The sequence below is a fragment of the Prionailurus viverrinus genome, chromosome A1, assembly GCF_022837055.1.
Source record: "Prionailurus viverrinus isolate Anna chromosome A1, UM_Priviv_1.0, whole genome shotgun sequence".
Taxonomy (NCBI): Eukaryota; Metazoa; Chordata; class Mammalia; order Carnivora; family Felidae; genus Prionailurus; species Prionailurus viverrinus.
Window position 1 is genome coordinate 141456977 of NC_062561.1, and position 20593 is coordinate 141477569.

At 41.0% G+C, this 20593-nt stretch overlaps 1 protein-coding gene across 2 annotated transcripts in view; it reads left to right on the forward strand.

The window, feature by feature from the left end:
* The window catches only part of IQGAP2 (IQ motif containing GTPase activating protein 2), a 298358-nt gene that overhangs the window by 166546 nt on the left and 111219 nt on the right, over positions 1-20593 (forward strand). For both annotated transcript variants that reach the window (XM_047859837.1, XM_047859848.1), the window contains exons 6-10: positions 9680-9747; positions 10169-10282; positions 10983-11161; positions 13267-13354; positions 17706-17869. In XM_047859837.1, the coding sequence (XP_047715793.1) occupies positions 9680-9747; positions 10169-10282; positions 10983-11161; positions 13267-13354; positions 17706-17869 (613 nt within the window). The remainder of the gene's footprint in view (positions 1-9679; positions 9748-10168; positions 10283-10982; positions 11162-13266; positions 13355-17705; positions 17870-20593) is intronic.

The following is a 20593-nucleotide window of genomic DNA, read 5'->3' on the forward strand; positions in this document are numbered from 1 at the left end:
AGCTGTCAGCACAGAGCCCGACACGGGGGCTTGAACTCACAAACATGACCTGAGCTAAAGTTGGATGCTTAACCGACTGATGCCTGGCACTATTCAAAGTACTTTTTAACAGGTGCAGCCTCACTTAATCCTCACAGCACACCTGTGTGGTACAGGCTGTTAATAATCCCATTTTATAACCAAGTCATTGGAGGTACAGAGAGCCTGAGGTCACACAGCTAGTATATGGCAGAGTTGGAATTCAAAGCCAGACTGTGTGACACCAGATCCTGGGCTGTTACTGGCTCAGTCGTAGCAGAAGGGAGTCAGGTATTTCCACACTCCTAAGAAAATTCTAACAACAGCATCCAACTTGAATGTAAGCACAGGCCTCTAAGCTGTTAATTTGAAGAAGTTTTAAAATGAGAAATCTAGGAACCTCAGAACTGGAAAGACCTTGAGAAGTTATTTTAGTCCCGATGCTTCTTTCACAGATGAGGGGGCCGAAAGCATGGGTTAGGTGACTTGCTCAGAGCCACACATCTAGGTGGCGCCAGTCTTGTGACCGCGATCCGGGTCTTAGGATTCCAGTCCCGTGGTCTTCGTGGTCGGCCTGACACTTGGACTGACAGCCATTCATCTCACATCCTACAGCATAAAGTGAGCTGCCGACGATTTGATCCAGAAAAGCTGAAACAAATTCAGTCCCTGCCTTCTGAGTGTGCAGTTCATTGCTATGGCACCTTTTAACGTATATATTGAAAGTAGTAGGATAAACCCTGATAGATTTTTTTTTGTTTTTACTTTATTGTTTCCTGTGCTTGAACGGATATTATTAATACAAATGGGAGCACATGGACCAGTGGTGCTTTACCTACCTCGGGACAACCTGTCTGAAACTTGCCTCTCTAAGCAACACAAGTGTGCTTTCCCTTTGGTGTGATAAGAGTCTCCTTATTTCATACCACGTGCTTTCGTATCTGGGGGAAGCAAAGCTTTGGTGATATTAATTCCTTGGCTTCCTTTGGAACCCTCTTAGCCCTTTGTGTTGACTGTTAGGCATGAAAGGTGCTTAAAAAGCTGTGTTGAAGAACTCCAAGAAATTGGTGTCTTGTTGTTTTTTTTTTTATATTGGACAGGCGGGTTTTTTTAATTATTGCTTCAAGATCAAGACTCTGTATTTCCTATATGCTTCAGGTAATGAAGGGTCTCATTTGAATTTAAATGCTTGGGAAGGAGAGGGCTGCTCTTGTAGGTTCTTTTCAGCACGGGAATAGTGGATAAGTACAGAATAAACTGCCCTTTTGAGTAATCCTCTTAGAAGCGCCTCCCACGCAGAAATTCATTATCAGTCTCCCATACACCGTGACAAGTAGCATTTTTTTAAGAGCTAATAATTTAAAGTTCAACATTGGAAGCAATAATTGTTGAAAATTGAAGCCAAGTTAAAAAAAATGCATTAACATTTAGACATTTCTGGCGAATGTATGTACTATATGCAAATGAGATTTCTAACTGATCCATACTAATTTGAGAAAATCTGTTATTTGAAATAACTTTGAAAGTGAAGATTCTTTGATTCAGAAGGTAACTTCTTAGCACCACCTTGTGGTAAGTTTTAGTTAAACTTAAGCAATAAGCAATAAGTTTGCTTATTTGAGGTTTGTATTAAGTATTACAGCGTATAATGGAGAAGTAGAAAGTATCATTGAAATAAGTCGCCTAATTTCTTCAGTCCCACGGGGAAAATTAGCACTTTTGTTTAGTATAATAGTGACAATTTCTGTTACCAACAAACCTGTATTTTTTTAAAAAAATTTTTTTAACATTTGAGAGACAGCATGAGTAGGGGAGGGTCAGATAGAGAAGGAGACACAGAATCTGAAGCAGGATCCAGGCTCTGAGCTGTCAGCACAGAGCCTGACGCAGGGCTCGAACCCACAAACTGTGAGATCATGAACTGAACTAAAGTCGGATGCTCAACCGACTGAGCCACCCAGGCGCCTCATCAACAAACCTGTATTTTGTGGAAGCTTAAACACCTTTATTTTAGGAAGAGTGTGGTAGAGAAAATATTTTTTACATGGTAGATATTCCATGCATAGTGATTAAATGAATGGATAGACGAAGGAAATAATGTGAAAACAGTTGTGTCAAGGTCACTGACTGAGCACAACTCTCCTCGTCCCTTTCCAAAACTGACATGAAATTACTAAAGTAGTAATTAAAAAAAAAATTACTGGGGCGCCTGGGTGGCTTGGTCGGTTAAGCGTCTGGCTTCGGCTCAGGTCATGATCTCATGGTTTGTGAGTTCGAGCCCCACATCGGGCTCTGTGCTGACAGCTCAAAGCCTGGAGCCTGTTTCAGATTCTGTGTCTCCCTCTCTCTCTGTCCCTCCCCTGTTCATGCTCTGTCTCTCTCTGTCTCAAAAATAAATAAACGTTAAAAAAAATTTAAAAAAAAATTACTTGCAATAAGAAAGAATGCCATCCACTGACCAGAAAGACAGGACTGGATTGACTGAGAAACAAGACAGAAGAACCCAGCTCAAAAATCACAGGATGCAGCAGAGCCAGGAGCTGTCCTGGGGCTTGCTCCAAGGAAGCAGGAAAAAGAGAGCTCCAAAATCAGTGTTGTTGAATGTGGACCCACTGAGTCTCTTGATCCTTCCTGGCAGCAGTAAGTGCAGATGCTGATGGCAGTGTAGCATGCCAGTCCCCAAGATAGCTAATGACCCCAAGAAAGCCCCTAAGATAGCTAATGACCCCATGAAAGCACAGGGAGCCCCGATGTAAGAAGGCAGGACATGGGGCACCCTTGTGGTGTCAGCCCTGTGTTCCCACGCAGTCTCCCTAAGACTGGCTCCTGTCAGGGGATCCTGTGGTCAACAATGGCAGAAAGTGAGTCTCAAGCCCCTAGATGAGCCCCAAATCAGGAAATGCCAGACCTTTGAGGGAAACCAACACTCTGAAAGTGGCATTAGATTGAACAAGAAGAAGCGACACCCAAGGAGAAAATGAAAATAATAAACCATGTGCTATTTATAATTTATTCACCTTACCTACTTAACATATACTTACTGAACACTTATGCTTAAGTAGAACAAAAACAAAGGTAAAATTAAGAAAGAGGAAAATTGGATACAGATGAAATTAGAAAAACTAATAAAATATATAGTTGCCTAAATTTTTGCTATGTAACTTGAAAATGAAAGGATGGATCTAAAATTTTAGATGATCCACTTGTTGGGATGAGCACTGGGTGTTGTACGTAAGCGACGAATCATGGGAATCTACCCCTGAAACTGAGAGCACACTGTATACGCTCCATGTTAGCTACCTTGACAATAAATTATATTTTTAAAATAATAATAAAATAAAATTCTAGATGATCCCAACATTGCATACGTGGGGAAATGGAAGTGCAAATATATCAAGGATAATAGATATTCATTATCTTAGTTTTTGATTAAGAATGTTAACTTTGGGGCTCCTGGGTGGCTCCGTTGGTTAAGTGTCCAACTCTTGGTTTTGGCTCAGGTCATGATCTCACGGTTTCGTGAGTTCGAGCTCCACATCAGGCTCCAAGCTGACAGCACGGAGTCTGCTTGGGATTTTCTGTCTCCCTCCCTCTGCCCCTCCCCCACTTGTGCTATCTCTCTCTCTCTCTCAAAATAAATAAATAAACTTAAGAAAATTAAAAAAAAAAAAGAATGTTAACTTTGAGGTATATTCAAACTTTAGCAGAGTATTTATACAAGTATTATGCCTTAAAAAACAACACTTAACAGGAACACCTGGCTGGCTCATTCAGTGAATCGTGCAACTCTTGGTCTTGGAGTTGTGAGTTCTAGCACCACGTTGGGTGTGGAGATTACTTAAAAATAAAATCTTAGGGGCGCCTGGGTGGCGCAGTCGGTTGAGCGTCCGACTTCAGCCAGGTCACGATCTCGCGGTCCGTGAGTTCGAGCCCCGCATGGGGCTCTGGGCTGATGGCTCAGAGCCTGGAGCCTGCTTCCGATTCTGTGTCTCCCTCTCTCTCTGCCCCTCCCCCGTTCATGCTCTGTCTCTCTCTGTCCCAAAATAAATAAACATTGAAAAAAAAAATTTAAAAAAAAAAAAAATAAAATCTTAAAAAAAAAAAACCTTAAACACTTAATTACAGATATAAAATGGGTTCTTAGAAGACATTTTATGTGTGTCTCCTACTTAAAGTTTACCGTCACATTTTCATTTTCTCGTACTAAATTATTTTTATAGTTTTTTGTAAATTAGGTCATGTATATTTTTAAATTGAGTTGTAAAAAGAGAAGAGGAAAATGCAAATTAGGTACTAACTGAAGAGATACAATGTTTGTTTTTTTTATCGTTTCTTAATGTGTGGCTTGATTTTATTTTCCTTAAATTTTTTGAAGCTTTTCCATTCCTATCTGTTTAGTTCTGTTTATTTTTTTGTGTTTTTTTTTGAAAATTTTTTAAAAAATATAATGTATTGTCAAATTGGTGTCCCAATTCTGTTTCATTTTGTAGTACCTTTTACAGAGGAACAGTTGAAGACGGTGACATTTCATTTGTTCTGCATGATATGGTCTTCGTTCTAACAGGAATAGTTGTCCCATGTAATAATGAGTTGAGAAGTGGTTCATAAAATATTACGGTTTTGAAAATGTCAGCCGACTAATTTTAATTCTAATGACTTGTTTGGCGTGAGCCTTTGGTAATGAAGTCTGTAGAGGCTGTGTAAATAGTTTTTTATCCCTGATAATCTCTAAAGACCTTGAATTTAAATTAAGGGATGTATCCTGTCTTTCTAGCTTTGAATTATGAATACATAACTCCTATTTTAATTTGAAGAATGTTCAGAGTCTAATATGTTTTCCACCTGTGGATACAAATATCATATTGGAAGTCAGTAGTAAAATTAGTTACCATGTTTAAAATGTCATTTGTTCTTTTTTCTTTGATACTGGTTTTGAGGGAAAGTGGGTATCAAAGAAAGGTAAACTCTCCCAAAAAAAAAAACACTTAAAATTCAAAATTTCATTAATGGGCATTCCTGGGAAAAAAGGGCCATGGAACCATATGTGTTTGGAAAAATGTTTACCCTCAACAACTAACAAAAGAGAATGCAGACTTAACATTTTTTGGCTCTCAGATTTGCTAGGTTTTCATGGATAGTATTCTGTGGTGATAAGCAAAGCAAGAAAATGGCATTCTCTTGGATAGGTGGTGGAGTAAGGTCCCAGTCATCATTGGGTTCTTAGGTTCAGCTAAGTGTCCATTCTCTTAACTGCTATAAGCCACATCTGGCCCCAGTTGCTCAGAAGGATAGAGAAGCCCGAAAACCAGTCTGCTGGCACAACAAGTGTTTGCTCTTCAGTGGGAGACGTCGTGACACTCCACACAGTTAACCACAGAGCCATCTGCAAGCTGTTGTCTTTTGTAGGCTAGGTAACAGCTTAGGTGCTGAGGAGTGAGACTTCCCTTGGTGGGTGCAGGAGCCTTCTTGGCATAGGACCTTAGCCCCAGGAGCCAGTGTCTAACACCTTCCAGTGGGCTTCCCAGTTCCCTACAAGGAGTATGGAAGTTAGCAGTCCCCAAACTCAGGAACACCTAAACATATTCCTTCAAGTAAGGGGCACCTGATGGCTCAGTGTGTTGAGCATCCTACTCTTGATTCCTGCTCAGGTCCAATGGTCCCAGGGTCATGGCATTGAGCCCCACTTTGGGGGCTCATGAGCATGGAGCTTGCTTTGGATTCTATCTCTCCCTCTGTCCCTCCCCCCACTCATGCTCTTTCTCTAAAATAAAACAATAAAAATAAATTTAATATAATTCCTTCAAGTCAAGATGCAGTTTGTGAATGAGGTGTTTTGTCCTCAGCAATTATGCTTACTAATATGCTTATCAGGTTCCTAGGGGAACAGAGCTAGAAAGTTAAAAGTTAGATTCCTGTCAGGAAACAATAGATGGTGCCAAGGATGCAGAGAAAGGGGGACCCTTTTGCATTGCTGGTAGGAATGCAAACTGGTGCAGCCACTCTGGAAAACAAACAGGTTCCTCAAAAAAAATTAAGAATAGAACTACCCTGGGGCGCCTGGGTGGCGCAGTCGGTTAAGCGTCCGACTTCAACCAGGTCACGATCTCGCGGTCCGGGAGTTCGAGCCCCGCATCAGGCTCTGGGCTGATGGCTCAGAGCCTGGAGCCTGTTTCCGATTCTGTGTCTCCCTCTCTCTCTGCCCCTCCCCCGTTCATGCTCTGTCTCTCTCTGTCCCAAAAATAAATAAACGTTGGAAAAAAAAATTAAAAAAAAAAAAAAAGAATAGAACTACCCTGTGACCCAGAAATTGCACTACTAGGTATTTATCCAAAGATACAAAAATGCCGATTGAAAGGGGCACATGCTCCCCATGGTTTATAGCAGCACTATCAACAATAGCCAAATTATGAAAAGAGCCCAAGTGTCCATCAACTGATGAATGGATAAAGAAGATATGGGTGTGGGTGTGTGTGTGTGTGTGTGTGTGTGTGTGTGTGTGTGTGTGTGTATAATGACATGTATATAAATAATGGAATATTACTCCATGATCAAAAAGAAAATCTTGCCATTTGCAACATGGATGGAACTGGAGGGTATTATAATAAGTGAAATAAGTCTGTCAGAGAAAGACAAATATCATATGATTTCACTCATATGGGTTTTAAGACACAAAACACATGCAAATAGAGGAAGGAAAGGAAAAATAAAAACAGGGAGAAAAACCGTAAGAGACTCTTAAATGTAGACAACAAACTGAGGGTTGCTAGAGGGGTTTGGGGTGCAGGGATGGGCTAAGTGGGTAATGGGCATTAAGGAGGGCACTTGTTGGGATGAGTGCTTGTGTAAGTGATGAATCCCTAAATTCTATTCCTGAAATCATTATTACACCGTATGTTAACTAACTTGGATTTAAATTAAAAAAAAAAAACACCATGAAAGAAGTCAGATTCTTTCACAGAGGGAATGGTGTTTTGTTAACCTTTACTCACAAAGAATGAGTATCATCTCTTTTTTAGAACACAATTCGACAATATGTATTGAAAGTTTTGAAAGCTTTGATTGTGTGTCTTTCAAGGTGGCAGTTTTGTTTTTATGGATTTATTCTAACAAATAAGATACATACACAAATATGTATCTGTATATAGGTAGGTTTCCTGTAGCATTATTTGGGGTTTTAAGTTTTTAAATGTTTTTTAAATTTTTTTAATTTACACTTATTTATTTTTGAGAGACAGAATGAGGCAGAGTATGAGCGGAGGAGGGGCAGAGAGGAGACACAGAATCCGAGGCAGGCTCCAGGCTCTGAGCAAGCATTCAGCACAGAGCCTGAAGTGGAGCTCAAACCCACGAACTGTCAGATCATGACCTGAGCCCAAGTCAGACACTTAAACGACTGAGCCACCCAGGCGCCCCAAGTTTTTTAATGTTTTTGTTTGTTTGTTTAAATTTCTTTAACGTTTATTTTATTACTGAGAAACAGAGACAGAGCATGAGCAGGGGAGGGGCAGAGAGAGAGGGAGACACAGAATCCAAAGCAGGCTCCAGGCTCTGAGCTGTCAGCACAGAGCCCAACACAGGGCTCGAACTCACAGACCGCAAGATCATGACCTGAGCTGAAGTCAGACGCTTAAACGACTGAGCCACCCAGCCACCCCAAGTTTTTTAATGTTTTTATTTTATTTTTGAGAGAGAGAGTGTGAGCCGGGGAGGAGCAGAGAGAGAGGGAGATACAGAATCTGAAGCAGGCTCCAGGGTCTGAGCTGTCAGCAAAGAGCCCGATGCAGGCCTCAAACCCACAAACCGCAAGATCATGACCTGAGCCAAAGTCAGACGCTTAACCGACTGAGCCACGCAGGCACCCCTCCTGCAACATTATTTGTAATGGTGAATAATTAGCATCTAAATGGTCAGCAGTTGGACAGGTAAAATACAGTATATTCATATAATGAATACTATGTGAGTTTATGGGTAGATATTGAGTTTATGGGTAGATATTTCCAGAAATAGCATTAAAAGTGTTTATGTCAAAATATTTAGTGTTTAACTTTGGATGATGCTTTTCTGTATAATTTTTTTTTAACATGAATCACTAATTTTTAATGTGGACTGTGTGTTATTTTTTCAAAAGATCGTTTTGTACAGAAATGACCAAAGAGGATACCTGGGTGGCTCAATCAGTTGAGCATCCAACTTTGGCTTAGGTCATGATCTCATGGTTCGTGAGTTCGAGCCCCACATCGGACTTGCTGCTGTCAGTGCGGAGCCCGCTTTGGATCCTCTGCCCGCCTATCTCTGCCACTCCCTCACTTGTGCATGCGTACGTGTGCTCTTTCACAAAAATAAACATTGAAAAGAAAGAAAAAAAAGAAAGGACCAAAGAAGATTGAAATGCATACTCCTTAAATTGAGTATTCATTCATTTTAAGAGTTTGTCTTAATACCATTTAAAAAGGCTTAATCTTGAACTTCTTTAGTGAAGTTTTATGTATTTTATAATCTCAGGTATATCTCACATCAGCATCTGATGTGATAATCTTGAAATATTGCAAGCCAATGAAATCATTTTCAATTCATTTTCTCTTATGTTATTGTGTAAGTTCTAACTTCTAGTTAAAAATCTCATAAATTACAAACCTATCATAACTGATAATAAAGTGAATACAGATTTTTTTTTTTAGTTGACTGATAGGATTAATCTTTGGGGCTGAGGAGGTTAGAATCAATATGGAACAGAAACTGTGACTCAGTGATTAAGTGGAAAAAGCCACATAACCATATATTTTCATGTTTGGCAAAATTTAGATGCTAGCCCTCAGCAACTTTTGTCAAATTATGGGTAGGTTAGTGGGTGCCATCCTTACTTAAGGGGTTTGAAATACACACATACATATGCACACAGAAAGTTTATTCTCCATGTTCCACTTAGTAGTATGCCCATATCGTGGTTTGTCATTAACATCTCCCCAGCTGCTAATAGTCTTGCTACTGTATTTGTTTCAGAAAACGTAAAACAAATATTTCCTCAAATGTTACTTAAAGGAATATTGAAAAGGAAATTAAAATTTGAGCTGTACTTTCAAAAAAATAAGAATCCTACAAGGAATATCCAAGGAAATGTTTGGGTTTATTACCTACGATTTTATATCAGTCATGTTTCTTATTCTCCCTACAAATGGATGCTAGAGAGTTAGTTGATCCTACAGAAATGCCATGGGACTTCAGGACTTAGACTACGGTTATAGTCCCCGTCGACCAAGGACTATGTTACCTCAGTTGCTCCATCTATAAAATGAATGAATTAGATGAGATCATCTCTTAGGTCTTTCTCAACTAAAGAAACCCTTAAGATTGAAGTAACTTTGGGGGTGCCTGGGTGGTTCAGTTGGTTAAGCATCCAACTTCAGCTCAGGTCATGATCTCCTGGTTCATGAGTTCGAGCCTCGCATCGGTCTCTGTGCTGACAGCTGGGACCCTGGAGCCTGCTTTTCAGATTCTCTCTTTCAGATTCTCCTTCTCTCTCTCTCTGCCCCTCCCTGCTCATGCTGTTTCTCTTTCTCTCTCAAAAATAAACATTAAAAAAATTTTTTTAAAGATTGAAGTAATTTATAATTCTAAGATTTATATGATGAAGTTTCTCATAATTTTATGTTCTGTCTTCCAGTTTATACCTGTTCAAACTAGGGATAGCCCCCCAAATCCAGGATTTGCTGGGCAAAGTCGACTTCACAGGTACTCTTCTTTATCTTTACGATTTTTACATGGTGGTTTACTAAGAAAATGAATCTATACTTTTTTTTTCCTTTTGACATCATCGAATCCCATTTTCTTCTATCGTGATCAGAGGAGAAAGCGTTATTATCTTGTTTGTCTTTGACCAGTTTTCCTTTGCCCCACATTTGTGCAATGTGAAACCGAGGTTGACTCCTTCCTAAGGTTCTTGTTCGGAAATGTCCCGCCTTCTTGATAAAGACATTTTTTCTTTCCTTTCTTTTTGTTTTTAAATAATGGCATGGTGTTTTTGATTTTCTTTATTTAGAAAAATAAGCCTTGCATTTTGGGGAGAGAGGCCTGGGGGGTGAAGACATTTCTTGACATGAATAGACTCATTCCTACCTCCATCTTGATATTGTTTGTTGTTGGTTTTTTCCAGAGGAGGAAATTAGTAATATGAGAAAGGAGCTGGACAAATATGGAATACAAATGCCATCTTTCAGCAAAATAGGTGGTATTCTGGCTAATGAGCTGTCAGTGGATGAAGCTGCTTGTGAGTCTCCTGAAATCAGAACTTGCTGTTGACCTGGGATTCACCTATACTTTATTCGTTGATTTTGGTTACAAGAAATAGAATGTTTAGAAAATACCTTCAGCCCCCTTTTGAAGTTTTTATTGTATGTATTGTAGATGGTTAAGTTGAGCACATGAAAATATAACCATGGGATTGATTTAGTCTTTAAACATCTACTTATGCAGTTTGAATTAAAACGTTTTAGAAATATCTTTATGCTCCAAAATATTTCTTGGTTTTCTATGTCCTGTCCTGGCCCTTTGCTTTCTTCGGTTGAGTACATTGCTACAGTTGTCTTTTAGCGTTGCAAGTTAAATTACAGATACCATTTGGAAACAACCTGGTACTTTAAACGTGTCCATGTGACCCTTCAAACCCCTAGTGGTTGACATAGTGTTTGGTTCATTTGAAGCTTTCAATGCAGGTTGAGTAAATTAATACAGATTACACGGTAGATGCTTAGGAGACAGGACCCAAGATAGATGGGCAGGTGGAGAGGTCGTCAGAGGGGGCTCTCTGGGAAGTGTCTAGGGTCTCTTCTTTTGCCCTTGTTACTGGAAGCCGGAGAAGAAAGTAAAAGAAAAGTAAATTAAAAGAAAGCAAACTGCTTACATTATGTGGTGTCATTACAGCTGTCCATGTTGTCTTTCCTGATAAAAATCTTTTTTTCTCTTGTCAGTGCACGCTGCAGTTATAGCCATTAATGAAGCTATTGAAAAAGGAATAGCAGAGCAAACCATCATAACGCTAAGAAACCCAAATGCAGTTTTAACTTTAATAGATGACAACCTTGCACAGGAGTATCAGAAGGAACTCTGGGAAGCCAAAAAGAGAAAAGAGGAAAGTGCAAGACTGAAGGTATTTAATTAGATTCCTAGTACTATGGCTATGAGCATAAAAAAGCCTTTTTGTTAAAAGTGATATTTTTAAATCAACTGGCTGTGGTCTCTGTAGCCATAGGCCGTTGGTTTGGGTGAAATGTAAGGGTAAGAGAAGACTATGCACTATGTAAAAAAAATGAGGTTTCCTTTTATGATGATTCTTCCAAGTTGCAAGGATTAAAGGTCATGTTGTAAATGTTTACTACTTTCCTGGGAAGTGTAGATACAGTAGCTAAACATCTTCCCTCGTGAGGCATCACCACCTGCAGACCTTGTATTAGCCAGGATACCTTTAGATTCATTAGTAGAGAGTAATGATTCATTGCGGTGAAGTTGAGAGATGCTGTTTTTGAATTCACTGTCCTCATTTTCTCCCATTAGTTCACCCTCATATTTTGCCTTGCGTCCTCTACAAGGCAGCCTGATCCTGACTTGACCCAACGTGTCTTACATGACTGTGGACTTTGTATACACGTAGAGCTTCCATTTCCTGGCCACCTCTCTCCTCCTCAAGCTCTTGCCACATCAGCTTCAGCTCCGTTCCCAAACTTTTCTCACCTGGTGGCTTCTGGCGCTATCTGGCACGCTTGCTCCCTCCCCCCCCCCACCCCCGACCAGCTGCCATGAGGTTGTTGACTCACGTGGCTCCTTGCTGCTTTGTTGCCATGGTTCTCCTCTGTATCTCTTAGTGTCTCTTCTTCCTCCTGCCTCTTTATGGGAATTCTTTAAGGTCAACATTGAATCCCATCTGTCTCTGTTCTTCCTAAGCTCATCCACTCACTGAAGTGATAGGAGCTTGCTACCAGGCCCTCTAATGCTCCTCCAGGTGACTTCATCTCTGTCCCATGGGCCTTGCCCCTCACTACATAGGAAGAGTGAAGAGTGCTTATCTCTACCCTGCCCTTCTCACACATGGGCCCCTTACTGACTTCACTTTGGAAAGACTTCCCCCATGTTTTAGAACTCCTTCTGTGCCCCCCATATCCATCACTGCATTCTGTTGCCTCTTCTTGCCAGGCTTACATCTGTCTCCCACTTTCTAGTCTTACCATTCTTGTCTCAGCCTTGCCCTCCCCCCTTACCATGCCTCAGGGTTCTTCCAGCACCTTCCTCAAGGGTGGCCCTGCTTCCTACCATTCTCTGAACCAACCGCTCTCGGAGCTACAGGTGGCAAAAGTAATCTTCAACTATAGATCTGATATCAGCCCCTGCAAACCTCCCTACATTCCCTGCTGCCTACTGAGTTAAGTACAGGCCCTTCACTTTGCTTTAAAAAGCCTCCGGAGGGGGCACCTGCGTAACCCAGTCAGTTAAGCATCTGATGATCTCACATTTCAGGGATTCAAGCCCTGCACGGAGCTCGCTGCTCTTAGCACAGAGCCCGCTTCAGATCCTCCCTCCCTCCCTCCCTCCCTCTCTCTCTCTCTCTTTCTCTCTCTCTCTCTCTCTCTCTCTCTCTCTCTGCTCTTCTCCCTTGCACACTATCTCTCTCTCTCAAAATGAGTAAATAAACATTAAAAAAAACTTCCAGGATACCCAACCAACCTCCCCATCTTTCTGGCTGTGTGCTGTAGCCCAACTTGCCAAACTGTCTTGCCTTTTTCACCAAATCCTGTAGTCTACACCCTGTTCCCCTCTCTGCCCTGTTCCTCCAGGTTCTCCTCGGTTGTCACCTTGTTCAAGTGTTCTTTCCAACTGAGTGTGTAATTCTACAGAGTCTGTTCTACGTATATTCGTTATTTATGGTGTCGATTTTATTAGATGAATGCAATGAAATTGCCAATATTCCACTGGCTTCAGTCTACACAAAGTGGCAATATCAAGTGGTCCAACCTAATGTTTTCCACAAGAGACAGTTAGACACTTTCAGAGAGTCACTAGGGCTCTTGTTCGTCTTTGTCATCCCTGCCAGGTATATGTAACCCCAGTGTCTTGCACAGAGCAAGCACTCTTTGGTGCTTATTCTGAATTCAGACGAATCTAAGTAAACCATTTTTCTCACTCTTGGCATTTGGCTTTTGAATATCGAGATTGGAAACCTTGTATTTAACCTCAGGAATCAGGAAAGACTTTGTCTTGTAGAATAACTGTATTTCCGAAGAAGAAAGAGACGCCTATGAAGAGCTGCTGACACAAGCAGAAATCCAAGGCAACATCAATAAAGTCAACAGTAAGTAATGGAGGAAATGGATACTACCGTAAGATACAAACTTTCCTTGTCAGAATTGTACCAAAACTCCATTTGTGTCCTTGTAAAATTGCCTTATGTGGTGAAAAATCCACTAAATGTCAGTGTTGCTCTTAATTATGGTGCACCATCTGGCAGCATCCCATGGAATTTTGGGGGTGATCTTGCCCCCCAGTGCATGCAGAGTAGCTTGGAATACCTTGAAGCTAGTTTAGTTCTACCATGTCATTTCGAACCTATCCCTTAGTTGGGCTCATATTGAAGGCTGTTTAGTAAAAGATTATGACTTAAGGATTTTCATTTCTTGCCCATGATTATGTGACAGTGTTTGACTGGAATTGTAAAAAATATTGTTGACACCTGTCCTCTTTTTTTTTTACTGTCCAGTCATTGGTTTGCACTTGGTAAGAATTATTTTCTTACAGTGTGTGCACCTTTATGGCAAGTGAATGAGACTGAATGGTCCAGTGAAATTGCACTGTGGTGGGTTTGAATCTCATGTCCCCGAACTGTTGGGGAGTCTCACAGTGTAATTTCTCTTCATATCCAGTTCATTTGTATGACAGTAAAGAACAGAAAACTAGGGTAATTAAAATTATCACATGTAAGTTCAGAGACATTAATCTCTTTACTAGCCTTTTTCCCATCTCTAATAAAAATTGGTTTTATGGGGCACCTGGGTGGCTCAGTTGGTTAAGTGTCTGACTTCAGCTCCAGTTAAGATCTCATAGTGTGTGGGTTCAAGCCCTGCATCATGCTCTGTGCTGACAGCTCAGAGCCTAGAGCCTGCTTCAGATTCTGTTTCCCTCTCTCTCTGCCCCTCCCCTGCTTCCTCCCTCCCTCCCCCTCTCTCTCTCTCTCTCTCTCTCTCAAAAATAAATAGAAATTTTTTAAAAATTGGTTTTACTTGAGGCAGTAAGGAATTCTATGTGACATTTATTTCCCTGTGGCTTTTGAAAAAGCCCATATATACACAAAAAACTAATACATGGAAGACCATTGAGCCCATTTGATAAAGTTTATGAACGATCTGCCCAATTTAAACTTGGGGGTATCCACTAATTACAACAGTCCTAAGCCTTGTCCCTGATTTAACCTCCTAGATGACCTTTGAATGCTCTTTATTGTACTTAACAGTTGCAAAGACACCATAGGTTTTCCCTAGAAGTTTGCCCCAAGTGGCTGGTAGAGACATATTCAAAGGGTTCAAACAGTAATCAAGGAGGCCCAGAGAAAATTGATGTAAATATCTCAGTTAACAACTGAGTGGGTTTGAGAATTTCCCTCACACACAAAATTGCTGACCCCTCCAGGGTAACTTTATTTTTAAGGGATCACCTTAACACCAGGGAATGTATGTTCTTCTTTCATTCTTATTTAATTTTGAACATATTGGTGATGGTACACGAAACAGTTTTAAGTTTCTCTTTCTGCTCTATTTGAAAACTGAGAATTTCATTATGCTTGACAGAAATGAATTACAGGAAGAAATTACATTGCCAGTAAGGCAGCTGAGGTCCATAAACTTCGGGAGGAAATGATTCCATAGCCTTTTGCCATCCTTTATTTTGAAAACAGGTTTCTTTTTCTTTTTCTTCTCTTTTTTTTTTTTTGGTTTCTTTTTTTTTTAATAGAATACCTTATATAAATGTTTTCGTACTTAATGGCATACTTTCCTGACCACAAATTTCATGCCACAGTGGCTATGCTTTCTTTCCCATTTTCAAATAAAAAGCATGAGATGATTTGCACTGATGCATAACCAGCTCGAATTATGAAGGGCATTGCAATGTTCGCCGGCTTCCAATGTGTAGAACATGATGATTCTGAAGTTGTTTTCTCTCTCCCCATCTGAAAATTATTAATCGAATAGAACTAACAACAGTCTTGACAAACCCACTAGAACATATTTTAGTCAAGGACATGACAATAAGACAACCGTATGCTTTAAAATAAGTATAGCTGCTTGGGGCGCCTGGGTGGCGCAGTCGGTTAAGCGTCTGATTTCAGCCAGGTCACGATCTCGCGGTCCGTGAGTTCGAGCCCCGCGTCAGGCTCTGGGCTGATGGCTCAGAGCCTGGAGCCTGTTTCTGATTCTGTGTCTCCCTCTCTCTCTGCCCCTCCCCCGTTCATGCTCTGTCTCTCTGTGTCCCAAAAATAAATAAAAAAACGTTGAAAAAAAAATTTTTTTAAATAAATAAATAAATAAATAAATAAATAAAATAAGTATAGCTACTTGATAAGCCTTTTCTCAACCATGTAGGTTATTATCCTAAAGTGTTAAGGTGTCTGTGTTCATTACAGCCAGAGAAGTGACGTAAGTGACAGCTTCGATGGTAATGTCATCAGATCTATTGTCAGAGGCATCAGCTTTGTTTGAACTGCCATCATTTAACTTTTTGGTTTGGCATATGCGTTCCATTAGTTACAACACATATTCTGTTAAGATCAAGGTGGGAAACACTGTTAAATGCAGAGTATAAATGAGTGGGTAAGCTCACTTTATTTGTTTACTTTTAGGAGAAATGGTTCCTAAAGAGTGTCATAAGGATATGATTTTCTGCTATTTTACCATCCAGTGGTGCACATTCACATAATAGAGTTTTCAAAGGGGAAGTAGAATCCTCTCCAAAATAATGAGAGACACAGCTGGGAGGCTTTTGGTGACTTTTACACGACAACAGATGCCACAGATGTCCACTGACCTTTCTTTCTGGGATTTTTTTTTGTTGGACATAGCCATTCTTAGAATGGAGAAACATGTTGGGGTTCTTAAAGTCCTTTAGAATAAGTGTAAGTTTTGGAGGGGTGTAACAAAGAAAATCACGTTGGCTGTAAGTATTTCCTGCTGTTGAACGAGGTGTGTCAGGAGAAAGGTTATGGAGGGTAACTCCTTGTGAATGAGTTGCAGAAGGCAAATTGTCATCTGTTCAAAGGGTTAGAGTAATCTTAGCTTTAATCTAGTCACGCATTAGGGAGACAGACTACCCATGAAAAGCTCTAGAATTCTGTGGGTCTGTGCGCTCTCTCCTACCCTGAAACTTAATTTACAGGACAAAATGCTGCTGGTTCTGTCCAGTTTGTTGCTGCCTGGTGGCAGGGTCAGTCACTCATTCTTCCAGTTGGTCAGCAATTCTGTTTCTTTTTTCTGAAAACTGTGATGAATCTACTATTTCAGGCACCCTCATTCTGGTCACTAAATTCAGGTCTTTAGAAGCTGAACATTACAACGGGTAGAGATCTCACAGAGCTTGTGGTAGGGTCGGATAATGTAAACCAAGGCATTTCTGTGATCAGTGTTTTTGGTTTTGTTTTGTTTTTTAATGTTAGGGGATACTGGCACAGTTATTTAATTGTACCAATTTTGGTTGTAATATTTTTAAAATTTTTTTAAGTTCATTTGAGAGAGAGAGACAGTGTAGGTGGGGGGGGGGGGGGGCGGAAAGACAGAGAAAAAGCACCAGTGGGGGAAGGGCAGAGAGACAGAGAGAGTCCCAAGCAGGCTCCACACCGTCAGCCCAAAGCCCAACGTGGAACTCAAACTCAAAAAACCGAGAGATCATGACCTGATCCGAAACCGAGAGATACTTAACCAACTCAGCCACCCACATGCCCCAGGTTGTAATATTAAACACACACATACACACACACACACACACACACACACACACACACACACACACACCTGAAATTTTTTTTCTTAAAGTCACACTTGGCAAAACCCACGAGTGGGGGGAGAGTGTTCTGAGAATGAATACCAACACTCTCAGGCAGCACTCTCTGCAGGTGCTGGCCGGGTTGCCCGTGGTGCTGCATCAGAGTGGGGGTACAGCAGCAGGGCGAGGCTGGCTTCTGATGTTCACGTAGCTTCGGTCTCCTTGCAAAGGCAGTACTAATACCCAAGGAGCGTTCAAGAACAAGGCCTGTGGGATCCGTACGGCCCATCTCTAAATACTGTGGGGATCCCCAAGTGGTGACCTCTTGAGGAACTGAAACAACCTGAAGCCCTAATGGAAGTGAGACCAGAGCTGATCCTGAAGGGTAAGATTTCGTAGGGAAGTCATGCTAGACAGGAGTGACCTCAGAGCCCCAGCTCTTTCTTTGCTGAAGTCCTTTTAGGGACCATCTCCATGGACTGGACTGACTTCTAGGTACTGAGCTACCATTTCCACGGCTCTGCCTGGCCTCCATCTGCAGCTTTTCAGAGTTCATGGAAAGGGACTGCTTAGGTTGTAACCCTTGGAAAGATGGGCTGGCTAGGTCAGCAGAGAAAGCTGTGGAAAAAGCGGGCATTCTGATGGAATGTGACACCCACCCCCCAACCCCTGCTCAGGGCTGGCTGCAGTGAGCCACATCAATGCTGTCATTCGGGAAGGCGACCCCGAGAACACGCTGCTTGCCCTGAAGAGACCGGAGGCCCAGCTGCCTGAAGTTTATCCTTTTGCTGCTGGGATGTATCAGAACGAACTTTTCAACCTCCAGAAACAGAACGCCATGGTAAGTCCGAGGGCACTCCAGTTACAAAGATGTTAATTCTAAGTTAGAGCCGTGAGGAAGGCAGTTTAGGAAAGGTGAATGGGCATAGAGTCTTTAACTTGTATCAACCCCCATTCCCACTCCCTCCCTGGATCAATTCCATGGCTGAGTTCCTCTTTAAATCCTGCTTTTTATCTCTGTAAAGAATCTACATAGTTAGGAAATTCAAGCAGGGCTCAACACAAACACACCTTGAAAAGAAGTCATTCTTGTTCTCTGGTTTTTGAAACACGTTGGATAACTTTTCCACTATACTGAAATTTTTTTTAACTATGTCATGCTTTTGAAATAGAATAATTGGCTGTGAATCTGCAGTTCTAGAAATCTGCAACCAAGAACATTAGCAGCATGGCTTTAATTTTTTTGTAAATTTCATGCTGCTTAATATGCTGATGATATTAAACAGTAACATATACGGTTACAGTATTAAAACCATGTGTACTCGTATAGGATTAACCCAGACAACGGAACAGAATAAAAATTACTGGAAGCAGAGCCAAGAATTAAGTATATGAGAACACTAGTATTTCAAAAAGGTGGGGAAAAGAATGAAATCCTTCCAAGTGTTTAACCATTTGGGAAAGAAAACATGACCTCATTCTACATATCAGAATAAATTTCCAGTATAAAAAGTCAAATGTAAAAAGTAACTTAAAAAATGAAGGTTCGAAGGAAACGTAAAAAACCCTGGATCTTAAAAATCTGAAATGGGGGGCGCCTGGGTGGCGCAGTCGGTTAAGCGTCCGACTTCAGCCAGGTCACAATCTCGTGGTCCGTGAGTTCGAGCCCCGCGTCAGGCTCTGGGCTGATGGCTCGGAGCCTGGAGCCTGTTTCCGATTCTGTGTCTCCCTCTCTCTCTGACCCTCCCCCGTTCATGCTCTGTCTCTCTCTATCCCAAAAATAAATAAACGTTGAAAAATCCGAAATGGCACTGTTGCACCAGAAAAAAAGCGAGGAGGAGAGGCCGAGAGCATGAACAGCTAATTCACAAAGCAAGGAATATACAATGACACACAAAAAATGTCCAACCTCAATCGGAAGTAAATGTGAATTAAAATAGTTATTTTGGGAAATCAGATTGGTAGAGCGTTGAGAGATCTAACGTAGCGTAGGCATAAATTTGGCACAGTAGGCGTCTTCACAGCCGGTGGAAGCAGGAATGATGCACCCTTTCTGGAGAATGAGCTCAGCAATGTGTATGCAAGTCTATTAGCCATTATCCTGTCAATTACAGTGCTAGGAAAAGAGCCTAAAGAATATGAATCAAAAAGTATTCACAGCATGGTGTATAATCCTGAGAAGCAAGGATCAAACCATGTGCTTCGCAACAGATTGCACACACTAAATCAAGCAGAAAATGAGATCAAAACATACAGCATTGTCTAGAGGGTTTTTGGTAATAGGGATAAAAACAAGTTCTAAAAAAAAAACTTCTATAAATGTTTGCATGAATTAAAAATAAAAGGATATACCTTAAAGAGCTTGGGTGGGAGGATTTTTTTTCTTACTCTTGATTATCAAGACTTCTCATTTTCTGAAAAGAAAGATGTTACTTTTTAATGAAAGAAAAAGAGCTTATCTTCTTAAGTTGCACTTAGGTTCTTTCATTAATAGTTCTCCCATGCCAGCAGCTTTGAAGCCCAAGGCTACTTACGCTTAGGCCTAGTGATTCATTCCTAACTGGTCATCGGTCAGCCTGTGGTTGTCCAGCCCCATTTCTTCTTTTTCTTATCCTTGCTGCTGTAATACCACATTAGATACTTGTGGGCACTTCACTAGAAAGGGTAGAGGAGGTGGATCTCAAGTGATTTCATTCTCCTCTTCTGTTTATAATTTTATACCTTCCTTACATGTTAAACATGTAGTTCATGTAAGAAATTTGGATAAAATTTGCTTACATGCTCCCTATAATAACCTCCTTCTTGCTGTTTGCTTTTGTTACTCTAAAATCCATTGCTGTGAGATACCTGGGGAGATCCAGAAAGCTATAATGCATTTAATATAAATATTACATTGTATACATTGAATCCAGAAAATATCCTAAATGTAAATATAGTTGTCAGCTTTTTTCTATTCATTTGATGCTCCCTCTATGTTCCTTCACTATGATGGAAGAAGTAACCCTTTTGAAGTTGGACCCAGTTAGTATAAAATTGTTAAAAGGAAGAGAACAGGGGCGCCTGGGTGGCTCAGTCGGTTAAGCGGCCGACTTCGGCTCAGGTCATGATCTCATGAATGTGAGTTCAAGCCCTGCATCGGGCTCTGTGCTGACGGCTCAGAGCCCGGAGCCTGTTTCAGATTCTGTGTCTCCCTCTCTCTGACCCTCCCCCGTTCATGCTCTGTCTCTCCCTGTCTCAAAAATAAATAAACGTTAAAAAAAAATTTTTTTTTTTTAACATTTATTTATTTTTGAGACAGAGAGAGACAGAGCATGAACGGGGGAGGGGCAGAGAGAGAGGGAGACACAGAATCAGAAACAGGCTCCGGGCTCTGAGCCGTCAGCCCAGAGCCCGACGCGGGGCTCGAACTCACGGACCGCGAGATCGTGACCTGGCTGAAGTCGGACGCTTAACCGACTGCGCCACCCAGGCGCCCCAAAAAAAAAATTTTTTAAATAAAATAAAAAAATAAAATAAAAGGAAGAGAACATTTAAGGGGGAAGGTGTTCTAAAGTGTAAGATGGGT